The following is a 16219-nucleotide window of genomic DNA, read 5'->3' as shown; positions in this document are numbered from 1 at the left end:
TCTATTTTTGTACCTAGAGAAATATCACATAAGTCTATGTTTTCCCACGTGCATGGATGTTGTTCTCCTGGTAAAGCTATGTTTAGAACAAAATTATTCGAACTGAGGAATTATTCCACTTTCATTCAAATTACTAACATAATACCATAATCATGTATTTTCCACTAGATTTAGAAACAAAAGCTTCAGCCAAAGGAAAAAAATACATAAAGTATCATTTTTGTTTTATGTCTACTTTCAAGAAATTGCACAAGTTCTCCACGTCTTCTGTCACTTTGCCATAAAGTGGATTGGCAAAGGAAGAGGCACTCGTGTCTTTATTGGAAGCATGCTAGAAGAAAGGCATGAAAATGTTATTTCAACAATAAGTGCTGTATGGAAATAGGTAGAAGAATGGCAGTAGGTTTTCAGCCCTCCAAGTAATATGCAGTAACACCTGTCCCATTGAATACCTTCATGTTCAAAGAATCCCAGGCATTTTGGCTCAGATTCTTGCCTGGAGTAAATTAACATGCTTCCCCTAACGTGTGTGGCCTTGAGGTTGTCAGTTCTTACCTCCTACTTGGTGACCTTGGGTTAGCCAGTTCTTGACTCCATAATGGTTCCCTGCCTGTATCTGTCTTGTCTATATTAGCATTTTTGGGCATAGAGTATCTCTTACTATGTGATGGTAAAATGCTTAGCAGAATGGGGGGATAATTCTGATTTGGGTTTTTGTGTGCTACTCTACTACAAATTAATAATAATGCTGATGATCTAGTCCATGGAGTACATTTTTGCTGCATTGTTGCTACACAGGTGCTTTGGTTAAACAAGTATCAGAGGGGTAGCCGTGTTAGTCTGGATCTGTAGCAGCAACGAAAGGTCCTGTGGCACCTTATAGACTAACAGAAAAGTTTAGAGCATGAGCTTTCGTGAGTTAACTCACTTCTTCAGATGCTCACGAAAGCTCATGCTCTAAACTTTTCTGTTAGTCTATAAGATGCCACAGGACCCTTTGTTGCTGCTACAGATCCAGACTAACACGGCTACCCCTCTGATACTTGACAACATGGAAGGCACTGCATTTAGCCGTATGGAATGGAAATCTATCAATCTCACACCAGCATCTGAAGAAGTGAGTTAACTCACGAAAGCTCATGCTCTAAACTTTTCTGTTAGTCTATAAGGTGCCACAGGACCCTTCGTTGTTGGTTAAACAAGTGATTGCTCACAAGTGGTGTTGAAAGCACTATATACAGTGGCTTATGGACAAATATATCAAGTTACTCTTCAAGCAAGTCCTTTTTTGACCCCTGATCATTGCTAGAGCAACTGCCTTCTTGAGAAGGGTTAAAGTGTCACAATATTCTGAAGTGCTATGCTACAATGAGCTACTGAATGAAGTTCATGGGTTGCACTGGCAATAAAAGCTGTGACTGGTAGCATACTTGTAAAATTCAGTAAGTTCCCTGTCCTTCCTTTAGCATTACATTAATTGCATCCCTTCCTACTACTTCAGGTGGAACCTCTCTAGTCCGGAACTCTCTCATCTCACAACATCCATAATCTGGCATTATTTTAGTTAGCTGGATGATCACTTATCATGAGTGTGGTCAAGTCTCCTGTGGTCCCATAAAGTTTGTTTACAGATACCAGTCCTGGCTCCCAGTGTTCTGTGCTGTTATTTAGCTGTAATTTACCCTTAAATGTCTTCTAAGACTCCAAGAAGCACTAGAAGTATTGGTAATACTGCTAGACAGTATGGACCTTCCATGGTCTGGCAAGTTATCTTGTTTGGCACCAGTCAGGTCCTGAGGATTCCGGACTAGAGAGGTTCAATCTGAACATGCAATAAGGAAAGGTGATTATCTAAGGCTCTTATGAGAGATTATTATAAGAAAAAAATTGAAGGGATAGCAGCACTAAGAACCATGACAGTGAATTTTCATTTTGTAAAACTGACAGAGAAACTAAAGATTCAATTTAAGGCTGGCATATTTTGATACAATTCAATAACATAATCTTAAAATGTTCTTAATTATGCGCTGAGGACAGTACACAGAGGAGAGCAGACTGTTTGCATTTACTGGATTTGGAATAATGAAATGTTTCAAATTAAGAGGACTTCTTAGTTCTTTTAGAGAGAATCACCTAATGAGGAGATTTGAAAAGCATTTAATATAGGATTTGCAGCTTAATTCAGCATTTCAAATTAAGCTCTGTACAAGGTTGCTTCAATCATTAATCTAGTTAAAAACCAAATGTTTTGTAGCAAAGTCATCTTCCTTCATAGTACTCTGTCTGACTGTGCTTATCTGTGGGAAATATACGTTTCTGTAATATTTAGCAAATGCAAGCAGAAGCAAGCTGAAGTAAAGAAGCAGTTTGTTCATCTATTAAAAAGAATGCAATTATTTGAGAGAGGTTCAAAATACCCATCATAGGAATTATTGATACGTACCTCCTCTTGCATTTGCCAGGGGTAAACACTGATTTGAACAACAGGTGAGGCAACACACTCAGGAGACTACAAAAGAGATATATAAGCTTCAGAGCAACTTAATACAACAGTGACGTTAAAGAGACACATTAAAGAGGCACACGCCAGCAAAGTTATCATCAAATGATACTACTGAGCTAAAAATATAAACAAACAATGATGCAGTTGTATGGGCAAAACTGCAGCAATACTAATACATCAGGAACGTCAGTTAGCCTGGTTTTGTTAAATGCTGAAGTGTTGTTCATCTGCAGATAAGTGATACCATTACTGTGTGACTATATTTTCTGATTGAAGGTATCAGTCACTTCAAGACAATGTTCTTTAAGCTCTTGGAAAATAATACAAACTTTGCTTCGTTTCATAGGGCAAAAATTATTGAAAACACATATTCTCAAAGAAAACAAAAGAGAAGATCCAATGGCACACTGAATTTCAATCACAGGACCCACTGATCTTTCATCCAGTATGAAAATATCACTTCTGACATCATGCTTCTGTTTTTCAGCTCGCTATTAAATGAAACCTGGCAAGAATCGTTTTTAACTAAAAGAGAACTTTCCTAGCAAAATGGGCATGATCGTAATGGGAATGTTTCCAGCCTGCTCTTATAAACCCAAGCCTGCAAGTTAATACATCTGATCTAATGTTTCCACAATCAGATGTGAGGAACTTGTTACAGAAAGTAAATGGCGTGCCATCGTCAATCCTGTTTAAGACACTGGTGGGATCTTATATTACTGAGGAAAGGCTAAAAGGAATTTTATTTGCAATGGCAAACCTAGCCTAATTCTTATAGCCTTGTTAAGAGTACTCTCAAAATGAGGTAGGGAAGATGCTTTAAGATTTAATTTGCACCTTTTATTCCCAAGGCAAATGGACAATGTGCTTCATATGGGTTATTTTTAAATTAAAAACTCACTCATAATACCACAGCTATGTACTTGAGATGCATTCAGTTAATGGAGCTGTACTGGTCTAACTTAGAGCAAAATTTTTGGCCCAATATATTATTTGTTGGTTGAATCCCCTCTTTTGAATTTTTACAGAGGCATGCAGCTGTTAGATGTATAATTTGACTAGCAATGTTTTATTAGTAAACTCAGGCATAGTCTGTTTTAGCACTGATGTACGTTATGCAACTTCAGATGTGTGAATCATGTAGCTGAAATCAATGTACTTAGATTTCCTTCCTATCGTATCTTCATTGAGGTGCATAAATGCTTTCCCACTGATTGCACCTTTGCTTTTCCTTCTGCTGGACTACCAGAGTTGATGTGAGAGTGCTCAAAAGTTGATTTATCACATCTGTTCTAGATACAATAAATCAACCCCTGCTGGATTGATTGCTGCCTGTTGGTACAGGAGGTGATGTAGACATGCCATGAGTTATGTTCAGCAAATGGGATTAGGTAAAGACGTACCAATAATGATCTATTCACTGGCTTTTGGTTTACTATATTTTTATAGCAGTGAAAATTGCAACACCTTTAGAAGATTAGGGGGTATATCGGATTTTACCAAATCCAGTGGTGTTGCATACATGTAGCTGAGTGCTGTAGTTTAGTTAACCCCTTGTGTCTTTGAAGTGCTCTTTATTTTCAGAGGCACAAAGGGAGAGGCCCAGTGAATGGGCATTTGAACTAAATATCTGACTAAACACTCTAACCAGAATAAGTGTTATTCAGATTCACCAGCCAAATTATAGTAGCTGTAACCCAGAAGACATTCCTAACATTATATTGCCTTCCAATGGGCCCCTTAAGCTATGTCTACATGGCAGAGTTATTTTGGGATACCTCATTATCACAGCTACATAGCTACTCTGCATCTTTGAAATGTGTCTGTTGTTTCGAAAAGTTTTTTGAAATAATGTGCATGCTATTTCGGCATCCCTGTACTCCTTGTTGCAGAAGGAGTAAGGGAAGCTTCAACATAGCATGTTATTTCAACATTTGGTGCTGTTTAGACAGCATCAAATGCCAAATAACCTATTTTGAAATAAACTCAAAATAAGATACACAAGTTTGAATTTAGGGTGCCATGTACATGTAGACTTACTGTGCTGAAAATACAGTGGAGCAGAAATCTTACATTGATAGTCAGTGGTAATGTAACAGTTTCATATGACTTTTTTGTTCATTTAAAAACTTTAATTTGTTTTCCTGAGCACCATGTTTGAACAACTCTGTGGCTTTGTATATTCTACTTCTCCAAGTGTATGGCTGGTTATTGCTACTTACCTTTACCTCACCAGGTGAACTAAGAGCCTCATACAGTGGGTTAGCAAATGCAGTATTATGAGTTTTCTCTTCATTCCTTAAAAAGACATAGACCAGCAGATAGTAAAACGGCTTAAGGCCACATCAAAAAGATACAGTGCAAAATTATTTCCTGATATAACTCCACTGAAGTCAATGGTATTACCCAGGAGATGAATTTGGTCTGATGGGTTGTGTTCTGTATCTTTGAGCTAGCAGTTTTTGATAAGACAGCAAAAGCAGAATTGTTTATCTTCCTTCTGTTAAAAATTAATATACTGTGGCACATCCATTGACAGGTATAGCATACTTTATAAGGTATTGTGTAGGTATACTTGGTGCTGTACAATAAGGCCGAACAAGTAAATTACAGACTCGGAAAGCTTACACTTTAATGGCACAGACAGGATCAGCCCAAAGACATTGCAGTACAGTAAGGAAGACCACAGCATGTGGTCTAAGACTTGAAAGTTACACAAAACAGACATTTAATGGAGGTAGATTAATTAGGATGCTGTTCTAAGAATAAGGGAGTAGCATGCAAGAACAAAATGCTAGGAGTGGTTGAAAGAGACAAAGGGAATTGTTGGGGGCAGGGACCATAATGGAGTTATGAGCACAGGAAGACAGAAGAGGGCATAAAGGAGATGTGGGCAAGAGCAGAGTTCTGGTTTGTTCTGAAAGAACCCTCTCTCATAAGGTGCCCTCACTCCTTTACACTCACTGACTTCTAGTTGGAACCGTATGTCTTGCTTTTCAGCAGGCTGTGACTAGCAAGTGTCCCCTTTGGAAATCCCAATAACCAGTGTTTTTTTATGCTGGGATGGGCCAGTACTCTGTACGAGCACCTCGGCAGCCTCAGCTGCAGCAACCTGGCTCGGGGGGGCAGGAGTCCCCAGCAGCCCCACAGTGAGGAACTGGCTGGGGCACAGAGATCTACTGACAGCCCCAGTCCCTGAGACCTGGCCAGGGCCTGGGGAACTGCAGCGCTCTGGTGCTGGGAGCTCTGCAGGCAGCTCCAGCCCCAGGGACCTGGTCAGAGCTGGGGGGTAGCCCCAGGGCTGGGAGCCCTGCCAGCAGGTCCAGCCCTAGGGTCTCAACCTAAGGAACCCCGGCAACTCCAGGGACTTGGTCAGCACCAGGTAGAAGGGAGGCAGCCTTGGGGATGGGAGTCCCACTGGCAGCTCCACCCAGAGACCAAGTTGGGGGGTAGGGGAGTCCCCACTCAACCCCGACGGCAGCCCCAGCTTTGACAAAACTCACTGCGCCTCCTCATACAAAATGCATTTTGTCAAGTCTGTCGACAAAACGCAGCACTTCTGCCAACAACCTTCTGGCTCTCCCAGATAAGGATCAGTGCCTTTGTCAACAGATTCCGTCAACAATAAATCTGTGTGGATCCTCTGGAGGGCCTGCTATTGACAGACAAGGCTTCCAGGACACTGGGCAGCCCTTTCTGCTGTGCTTCCAGATGGCTGTTTTGTCAAGTGAGTGTCCAGGCAGTCTAGCTGCTCTCAACAGAACAGATCTATCTTTTGGTCTGCTTTAGTGTATAGTTGCACTCTGTTGACAGACATTGTGTTGGAAAATCTCTTCCAATAGAAAGGTCGGTCAACAGATGCTTCTACAGTAGCCATAGCCCATGTGACTAGATTTTTAAAGTATCAGAGGGGAAGCTCTGTTAGTCTGTGTTTGAAAACAAAACAAAACGCCAGGAAGTCCTGTGGCACCTTAAAGACTAACAGATTTATCTGGGCACAAGCTTTCATGGGCAAAGACCCAGTTTGTGAGATGCATGGAGGGGAAAATGCAGGTAGTCATAAACATACTAGCACATGAAAAGAAGGGAGTTACAGGTCCTCCACTTGATAAGGTAACTTCCTTCTTTTCATGTTAACATATTTATGACTACCTCAGGAGTCCTGTGTTTTCAGAGGGATATAGTTGCCTAACTTCAACCGATGTAAAAAAAAAAAATCTTGTGCATGGTCTTAAATGGCAACTTGTTACACTGAAATTAATAGGTTTTTTAAAGTCACTTCCCACTAAATAAGATGTAGTTATACTTAAAAACCCCCATCATATTACTTGGAAATGATTTAAAAGTGGTCAGACTGGATTATAATGGCTACGTCTACACATGCACACTACATCGAAATAGTCTATTTCGATGAATAACGTCTACACGTCCTCCAGGGCTGGCAACGTCGACGTTCAACTTCGACGTTGGGCAGCACCACATCGAAATAGGCGCTGCGAGGGAACGTCTACACGCCAAAGTAGCACACATCGAAATAAGGGTGCCAGGAACAGCTGCAGACAGGGTCACAGGGCGGACTCAACAGCAAGCCGCTCTCTTAAAGGGCCCCACCCAGACACACTTGCACTAAACAACACAAGATCCACAGAGCTGACAACTGGTTGCAGACCCTGTGCATGCAGCATGGATCCCCAGCTGCTGCAGCAGCAGCCAGAAGCCCCGGGCTAAGGGCTGCTGCACACGGTGACCATAGAGCCCCGCAGGGGCTGAAGAGAGAGCGTCTCTCAACCCCTCAGCTGATGGCTGCCATGGCGGACCCCGCTATTTCGATGTTGTGGGACGGAGATCGTCTACACGTGCCCTACTTCGACGTTCAACTTCGAAGTAGGGCGCTATTTCCATCCCCTCATGAGGTTAGCGACTTCGACGTCTTGCCACCTAACGTCGATTTCAACTTCGAAATAGCGCCCAACACGTGTAGCCGTGACGGGCGCTATTTCGAAGTTGGCGCCGCTACTTCGAAGTAGCGTGCACGTGTAGACGCAGCCAATATGTAAAGCCCGTCACTTCTGTGTGGTGCTTGAATCCATCAAATGTAGGATGAGAGGCTTGCTCAAATGAGGTTTCACTGGCAAAAATGGATGTCACTTCACAGATTTGGAGCTATATCCCTGAATGTGGACATGGTGTATTTGCCTTTGGCTAATTAGGAAAATAAGGTTTGCCATACTAGAACAGACAGTGGTTCATTCACTCCAGCATACTGTTGCTTCTGTGGATGCTGCAGAGAAGCATAGAACTAGAATATTACACAGGAGAAAAATTTTTTTCCTGCAGCCAGATGATCATCAGTTTACACTCTAATTTTCAACTCCTTGAACAATTTTACTAAATATATTTGGAGTGATTTGAGTTAATTTCATTTCTTCAAGGCTTGCTGTTATTTGACATTACTCCAACTGGAAATGATAGCTCATGGCTGTAGCTATGAGCTATGTGTCCACCCCAAGGTCTCATGATGGGAATTAAGTTATCTATCTTCTGTCAGCCCTCTTCAGTACAGAGTAAACATTTATCACTCACAAATAGCATAACAAAACGATCGGTCCATAGGTCAAGCTTATAAAACTTAGCCATGTACAATGCTTTGCATATGAAAAGCCAGTAAATCTGAGATTAACTAAATTGAATAAAGAAGGGATAAATCAGAGGTAAAAATGCCAAATTGTTGGAATTTTAGCAAAAACAAAAAAATACACCATGTTCACATTCAGGGATGTAACTGGATCTGGATCTGATGAAGTGGGTCTCTCCCAGGAAAATTCATTGCCTAATAAACTATATTTTTAGTTTTTAAGGTGCTATAGGACTGCTTTCTGGTTATGTTAGAAAACTCAATTCTATCTGAGTTGTTTCACCCACTGTATATCTAACTAAAGTTCTTTGTTCCTAAAATATTTACAAAGCTTTTTCAATATTCAAAATATTTGATTTTAGGTTTGAAAAATATAGTGCAGTTATTCCATTCTGCAGAGGAAATGTGTGTTGGGGGCAATCTGGGCAGACTCAAAAGATAGTTATGGCAAGTGGTTGAGAATGACTTGTACCTCTGGGTACCTTGCTTGATTAGTCTGCTATTACACCATCTTGGCTGTCTAGTTTTGTACCTTATTGCCTTTTTTGTTATTTTTGCTACTTTGCAATTTTTTTTAAACAGCCATTGCATCTCTCATCTTGGCAATGTTCCACTCTAAGACTGAGTGATCTTGTTTTCTCTCCTCCAGATCCCTTATACTCTCTGTGCTAAGTTTAACAGCCATCAGGCAAGAAGAAGCCAAGATCCTCTCCAGGAAAAGGGTGTGGTGGTGGAAGTAGCTCCTATGTAAAAAAAAGCTGGCTTTTGGAGTGCTGTGACAGGCTGATAAAACAGTGTATGGAGAAGAGCTATATGCCTGTTGACTCAGACTCTTGTGCTTTGACCACGAGATCAAACATCTTCTTTCTGCCTGTCCAAAAGAACAGCCTGCAGCTCCTGTGACTATTTTCTCTAACTCATTTTCCCAGAGTTTCAGGGTCTGTTTACAATCTGCTATGTTTCTATTAGCAATGCTGCTGAAAAATCCCAGGAGGTTTGGAGTTCTGTGCAATATTTTCCAAGGTACAGTAATGCTGTTACTGGTGGGTGAGGCGACAGCTGGATAATAAACAGGATCTAAGACCTAGGCACTGCAGTACAGAGCTGGACACACACACAGCTGAGCAGCATAGAAACAATTTTCTTGTGATTGTTTAAGATTTATGCTGCAGGGGGAAAACATCAAGTTTGGGTGCACATCTGCAATGAACTAGAAGCCCTTGTAGTGCCTCACTTCTATTCAGTTAGGAGGTATAGCTGCCACTGAAAGGCCGTGTCTACACTAGCCCCAAACTTCGAAATTGCCATGCAAATGGCCATTTCGAAGTTTACTAATGAAGCGCTGAAATACATATTCAGCGCTTCATTAGCATGCGGGCAGCTGCAGCACTTCGAAATTGACACGCGCCGCCGCCACGTGGCTCGTCCCGACGGGGCTCCTTTTTGAAAGGACCCCGCCTACTTTGAAGTCCCCTTATTCCTATGAGCAGATGGGAATAAGGGGACTTCGAAGTAGGTGGGGTCCTTTCGAAAAGGAGCCCCGTTGGGACAAGCCACGTGGCGGCGGCGCGTGTCAATTTCGAAGTGCCGCAGCTGCCCACATGCTAATGAAGTGCTGAATATGTATTTCAGCGCTTCATTAGTAAACTTTGAAATGGCCATTTGCATGGCGATTTCGAAGTTTGAGGCTAGTGTAGACACGGCCAAAAAGTATCATTGCTAGCAGCCTTTCATTGAGCCTGAGAACCATACCTCTGCAGCACAAGAAGGAATGGGGGAAACAGTCAGGTTTCCTCAGGTCTGCAGTTTCTCGCTCTACAAATTTGCTTACAACCCTAATTGAGGGTGTTGTAGTCACTGCCACTGTCATTTTGGCAGTGAGGTACACTGCTGCCAAGCCTCAGGGTTGGCTGCTGTTTTGCACTAGGAGAAGAATGATATAATTTAATCCAATAGGTTTCACCATGTGAGTCATAGCCCTTCACCTATTAGCTGTGGAAGAGTAAAACACCTGCTCCTCTTCCCTGTAGCTGAACTTCTGATGAACCAGATCTGTTGCATCACTTGCAACTACAGGTTGAACCTCTCTGGTCTGGAACTCTCTTGTTCAGCAATACCCACAATCCAGCATGAATTTAGTTAGCCGGATGACCACTTGTCATGAGTGTGGCCAAGTTTCCCCAGGTCCTGTGAAGTTGGTTTACAGCCACCAGTCCTGGCTCTCAGTGTTTTGTGCTATTATTTAGCTGTTATGTGTCCCTAAATGCCTTCTAAGAGCCCAGTAAGCAGTGGAAGTGTTGGCCAAGTGCTAGACAACATTGACCTCCCAAGGTCCAGCAAATTCTCTCATTCTCACTGGCCAGGTCCTGAGAGTGCCGGACTAGAGAGGTTCAACCCTGTAGTCTCCACCAGATCCTAAAACTGGGCCACAGACTACTGCACACAGCCTTGTGCTGGTTCCATGGATGCATTGATAGAGCCAGGCCCCTTTAAAGTGTTATGGGAACAAACACAAAAGCTTATGAGGATTCTGAGTAGACGCTGCTGCAGATCTCTGAACATGCAGCCTCATAATGGTCTGAGAGCCTGAACGCCTTTACTGTAATGGACATTATCTAAACAGGGGCCCAGCTGCGCCCTACTCACTCAGGCCAACCTCATTCTGAGTCAAGAATGAAGGATTCTTATCTTAGAGCACTGCACTTGCCTCATGCCTGGTACCTAGGGCAACATCTCATCACCCCATTAAAGGTGTAAAGCGGACACTGGTCTTTGTGGTGAAACCAAGTTGTAGTGAAGCATCAGAGGCAGTTAACCCTTCAGTCACTTAAATCCCTCTGCTGCATCACATCCTCTTCATTAAAAGCAGGAGTAACAACCTTGGTTTCTCTGTGGCATTGCCATATTGTGCCTTACATATGCACAAGTAACTTGTCAGCCAAAGATTGATGGTTTTCAGATGCCAGAGTTCATTTTGAGTTTTGAGAAAGCAAATAGGAATAGTCTGAAGTGTTAGAAGTGCTGAATATGCAGTCACCAGGACCACTGTTGGGGGTGGGTAAAGGGGGCAGGTGCCCTCGGCCCCACTGAAATGCCATAGAAGCATTGTGCGATCTCTCCATGCATAGCTCTCAGGGAGCATGGGTGGGGGTCCAAAGGCTGACTGCCTTAGTCCCTAACCCTTCTTCCCTTGGCCTTGCCACTAGGTCCTCCTCCCATCTTGCCCCTGGGCCCATGGTGGCTCTTGCCCTCACTGGCAGTTGCTGCCTAGATTAAGTTTAAAACAGTGTCTTTATGATCTTATGGCTGCAGTAACGTGTGCTTCCAAACTTTTAGTCCAAAAAGCAATTACAGCCCTAAACCGCCTTTCAATAGTATGTGAAGTAAGTTGGTTATCTTGGTCTAACTCATAAGAGGTAGCACTCAAAATCCGAAAAGCCTCCACCGCCACAAGCAACCTGTTTAGAAATCTCAGCAGTCACATAAAGGACCAGTTAGGCCCCGGGAAATGAACTAAATAATATAATTTTTTGCATGATTTCCTCTAGGTCACAGGTGAGGCATATGCAGAGGACAGTGTGAGGAACCCTACACTTATTACTACTATTATTAATTATTCGTATTACCACAGAGTTTAGGAATCCCTGTAATGGAAAAGAATCAGATGGGCTGTGGCCACACTTGGCCAAAATTTCGAAAGGGCCATGCTAATGGCCAAATCAGAAAATACTAATGAGGCTGACAGGAATAAGGGGATTTTGAGGTGTGCAGGGTCCTTTCGAAAAGTACCCCCATGTAGACAAGCCGAGTATGAGCAAAATGCAGCACTTTTGAAGTGCTGTGGCTGGCAGAATGCTAATGAAGCTCTGAATATTCATTTCAGCGCCTCATTAGTATTCTCCAATTTGCCCATCAGCATGGCCATTTTGAAGTTTTCCCCTAGTGTAGACGTAGCCATTGTGTTTGGTGCTATACAAACACAGAACAAAAAGACTGTCTGACTGGCTGCCATTGTCTCTTGATGGTATCTCTTCTGTGTAGAAAAAGAAGATCCTCCAGCTGTCATTCTCACATGTTTTTTTCAGTTTATTCAATTAAAAGAAAGGAAAAAAATCCTATTCCTTAAATCCTGGCTGGGAAGCTGGAAGAGAAGTGTGTAACTGTCCAGTAAGCAGCAAGCCCACTAAAGCAGGTATAGGTTGAACATCTCTAATCTGAACTCTCTTATCTGGCAAACTCCGTAATCCAGCATGATTTTAGTTAGCTGGACAACCACTTATCATGGGCGTGGCCAAGTTTCCTGTGATCCCATAAAGTTTATTTACAGCCACCAGTCCTGGCTCCCAGTGTTCTGTGCTGCTATTTAGTTGCAATTTGCCTCTATCTGACTTCTAATAGCCCAATAAGAAGTGGAAGTGTTGGTAACATGCTAGAAAATATTGGCCTCCTGTCATCTGGCAAATTCTCTTGTCTGGCACCAGTCAGGTCCTGAGGGTGCTGGGACAAGAGAGGTTCAATCTGTAGAAGGAAAAGTTTAGCATAATAATAAATAATATTTTACACTAGTCTAAGTAACTATAAAATGTTTTGGTGAAAAATACTAAAACATGTTTGCAGAAATTTCATGGAAATTAAAAAATAAAACACTCAGGGCCATGTGACATGGAGGATAGGAATGTTCATCTCACAATTCTCAAGTTCCATCTATCTGAGAGCCTCAGTGGGATGTATAATAAACTGGAGTGAATTAAGCCTCAAAACTTAATGAAGACGGATAATAAAATATGACTATTTACACATTGGAGGAGGAAACAGACACAAAGCAGTTAAGTGAAGCCACAGAGATAGCTCCTAAGTGTGGAAACAATCTTAGTTCACAGCTTGCTTCTGTATCCAGTAGCTCATGTGGTTAGCTACTGAGAGTGCAGTGCTGAATTAGTGAGGTCTCCTGAGCAATTGCCTCAGTTCATAGATTTGCACTGTTTAGCAGCAGGACTGGGAGAAAGGGACAGCCTTGAGAAGAAAAACATCTGTAGTAAAGTGTAAGTGTGAAGGAGATGAGCTGGCTTTTGAAGATGAAGCCTGGGGAATCTGATGGGAATCTGGCAAAGCGGGGTCTGGCAATACAAAAATGATGAGAACAAGGTAGCAGAGCAGTAGGAGTTTACAACAAAGAGAGACTTTGACAGCTAGCTGTTTGTGTGGTGGGTGAGGGGAAGGAGCCAGCATTAAAGAGGATGAAAATCAGGCGGGGTGAAGATGGACAGAGAGAAAAAAGAAGAAGAGAATTGACACCATCAAGAGGAGATGTAATTGGCAGGAGAGCGAGAGAGAGAGAGACTGGACTACAGGAATGGAAAGAAGAGCTGAGAAAAGGAGAATAGAAAAGGCAAAGCTCATTACTAAGGTAACCCCAATAGACCTATCAGTGATCTGTGAGTCTGAGGACTATTGTGCAAAGGTTCTAAAAGTTGAATAGCTGGTTAAAGAGAACCTATGTGGCAGAATGATAGAAACAGCACTTCTTTATTCCTGCCGTTCTTGCAACGGGTTTCCTTTTTCCTTTAGTAATTATGGAGGAGACATTTTATTTTCCGTATGTCAGCAGGCAGATTGCTTTTATTTGGACTACACTGCCAGTGCACGAGGCCTAGGCTCTGAAGAGCTCACAATCTAGATAGACATGTACAAAGATAATATATAAACACAAGGGGAGCAGAGTGGGTGTAAAGGAGGCAGAACAGGATTGTAGAAGTGATAAAAGCACAGTGAATCATGAAAGGGAAGAGAATACACATCTTAGTACTTCCACAAATCTTGTTTAGATTCTTATTTGTCTATTCTTTACAGAAATGAATAAAGACATTCAGTCTCTCAGAACTGATCTTTTTTTATCAGAGAAATGTTTCTATCCCATGCAGCATGGTTTTCATAGGGAGGGTGATGCTATAAAATCCAAAGAGATACAATGTTTTGCAAATATGTTAGAAAACATTTAGGATAAAATTTTGCTCTCTAAAGTGCACACAATGCCTGCTGGCTTTCAAAGGAGTTGGAGGAATGCATCTGAGAACTGAATTTGGCCTTAGAGATTTTGAGAAACTATACAGGTCTCCTATGTCCTCCAATTTAAATATGAAGTAAAAAAAACCACAGCTGTTTCTGAGCTGTGATAGATCCTGAGACTGTGGAATATCCAAACAATGTTGCATTTAACATGCTCTAAGCATTTCACTGTCTCCAGTTTGATGTCCACTTAGGTCAGATAAGGTGTCCACTAACAGATAAGGTGCCACAAGACTTCTCGTTGGTTTCCAGGATACAGACTAACACAGCTACCCCTCTGATACAAGGTCAGCTTAGGGTGCAAAGCTAGGCTTTATGTTTATAGTTGCTTGATCAAGGCAAACAGACTGAAAGGAGATTTAAAAGCTGAAACCACAAAAATGGGGCCATTAGTCACGGCTTAGTGCTACATTTTTGTCTGCTTTTGCACACAAGAAAAGGCTTCACTTACGTTCTTGGTACTTTCTTCTTCCAAAGGCAACACAACACAATGGCTGTGATTTTGATCAGCAGGAGAGCTAAGGCAACACCCAAGCCAGTCTGAATATCTGCAAAGTCAGACCAATGAAAGAGATAAATAATAAGCAAAGGGATGGAAACATAAGAATGGCTTGGATCTGGTTAATATCTTTTTACCTGACCCACCATTTCGCAGGAGAATAGAAGTTGAAGATGAGGGAGGAGTAACCTTGATGTGGCACCGATTTCCTTGCCATTCTTTTCCACATCTGGGAATCAGATAAAAAAGAAATTTGTGAGAGAGGATCTGGGAGAGCTTTCGAGTAGGGAAGGTAGAAAACATGCTGAAGGATGACAGAAAGCACTGGAAAGTACGGCTGAGGAAATCCAAATGTTCTGGGAGCATTTCTAGCATGTCCAGAATGCATAACCTGCAGGAACAATAATGACGGAGTGAAAATACAAGTTATAAATGCAAATAACAAACCAGAGAGGATGATAAGCAGCACCCACAGTTAGCAGCTCTGTTACCACTGTCCATCACCAAACACCCAGGGCTGGGTTAAGAGGGGCACTTTAGGGCCCACAGCCCAGGCAGGGGAGCCAACAGATTCACTGGACCCCTGAGCAAGATGGGAGGTGCCGGAACCATGCTGCTGGAAGGGGTGGAGCTTTGGGCAGAAGAGGTGGAGGTAGGGCAGCCAACCCTCAGCACCATGCAGTGAGCACTGCATTGCGCCCTGCTGCCCTCCTCCCCAGGCAGCCCTCAGAGGTGCACAGGGCATGCCTTGTGGCAGTCCAGCAGTGATTTAAAGGACCCAGGATGCCCAGTGGTTTTGGCCGGGAGCCCTGGGCCTTTTGAATTGCCTGGCCTTGGGGCAATTGGCCTCTTTCCCCTGGTTCCCCATCAGTGGGCCTGAGCTCAGGGCTTTGAGCTAAGGAGAGGGGCCGCAAAAAGATCTCCAGGCTACCAGAAGTGCAGATGTTTTCACAGGGCCCACCTAGCCCACACCCTCAGCTGCAGCCACTAAAGCCCTTGAATTCCAGCCCTGACTGATGAGGTGGGGTGAAGAGGCCATGGCTCCATGTGCTGTTGTCCCCTGGTATCCTCCTTCTCTCATGGGCTGGAGCTGCAAACACTGGGAAGCTCTGTCTGCATACTTCTCTTGCCTGCAGGCTCTGTCCCCCAACAGTTCCTACTGACCACCTGCAGGCAACTTCAGGGCTGCCTGCAGAGCCTCCAGCTGCTTCCTGTCCACATGGCCTGTGACACCAAAGACAAGCTGCTCCAGGTACGTGCCCTGCATCCCAACCCCCGCTACAGCCCTTAGCAACTTCCAGCGCCCGAAATTCTGCCCACACCACGTGATCCCATTCCAACATCCTGCCCTGAGCCCCCTCCTGTACTCTGCCTGAGACTCTGCACTCATATCTCCTGCCCTGAGCTCCCTCCACCCTTTCTGCACCCCAAATTCCTTATCCTCAGCCTCACCCCAGAGTTCATACCCCAAACAGACCCCTCATCCCTTCCCACACCTCAACCCCCTTCCTCAAGC

General features: G+C 43.2%; 1 protein-coding gene across 1 annotated transcript in view; it reads right to left on the bottom strand.

Annotated features, from left to right (window-relative positions):
• Positions 1-214: 214 nt before the first annotated feature.
• Positions 215-16219, bottom strand: part of MALRD1 (MAM and LDL receptor class A domain containing 1) — a 532671-nt gene continuing 516666 nt past the window's right edge. Inside the window, exons 38-42 of the mRNA XM_074985504.1 lie at positions 14850-14932; positions 14656-14752; positions 4726-4801; positions 2444-2509; positions 215-331 (exon numbers count right to left, since the gene is read on the bottom strand). Of these exons, the coding sequence (XP_074841605.1) occupies positions 215-331; positions 2444-2509; positions 4726-4801; positions 14656-14752; positions 14850-14932 (439 nt within the window). The remainder of the gene's footprint in view (positions 332-2443; positions 2510-4725; positions 4802-14655; positions 14753-14849; positions 14933-16219) is intronic.

This window comes from Carettochelys insculpta, chromosome 2 (genome assembly GCF_033958435.1).
Source record: "Carettochelys insculpta isolate YL-2023 chromosome 2, ASM3395843v1, whole genome shotgun sequence".
NCBI lineage: Eukaryota > Metazoa > Chordata > Testudines > Carettochelyidae > Carettochelys > Carettochelys insculpta.
Note: the sequence above shows the minus strand (reverse complement) of the source record. Positions and strands in the feature narration are given on the sequence as shown.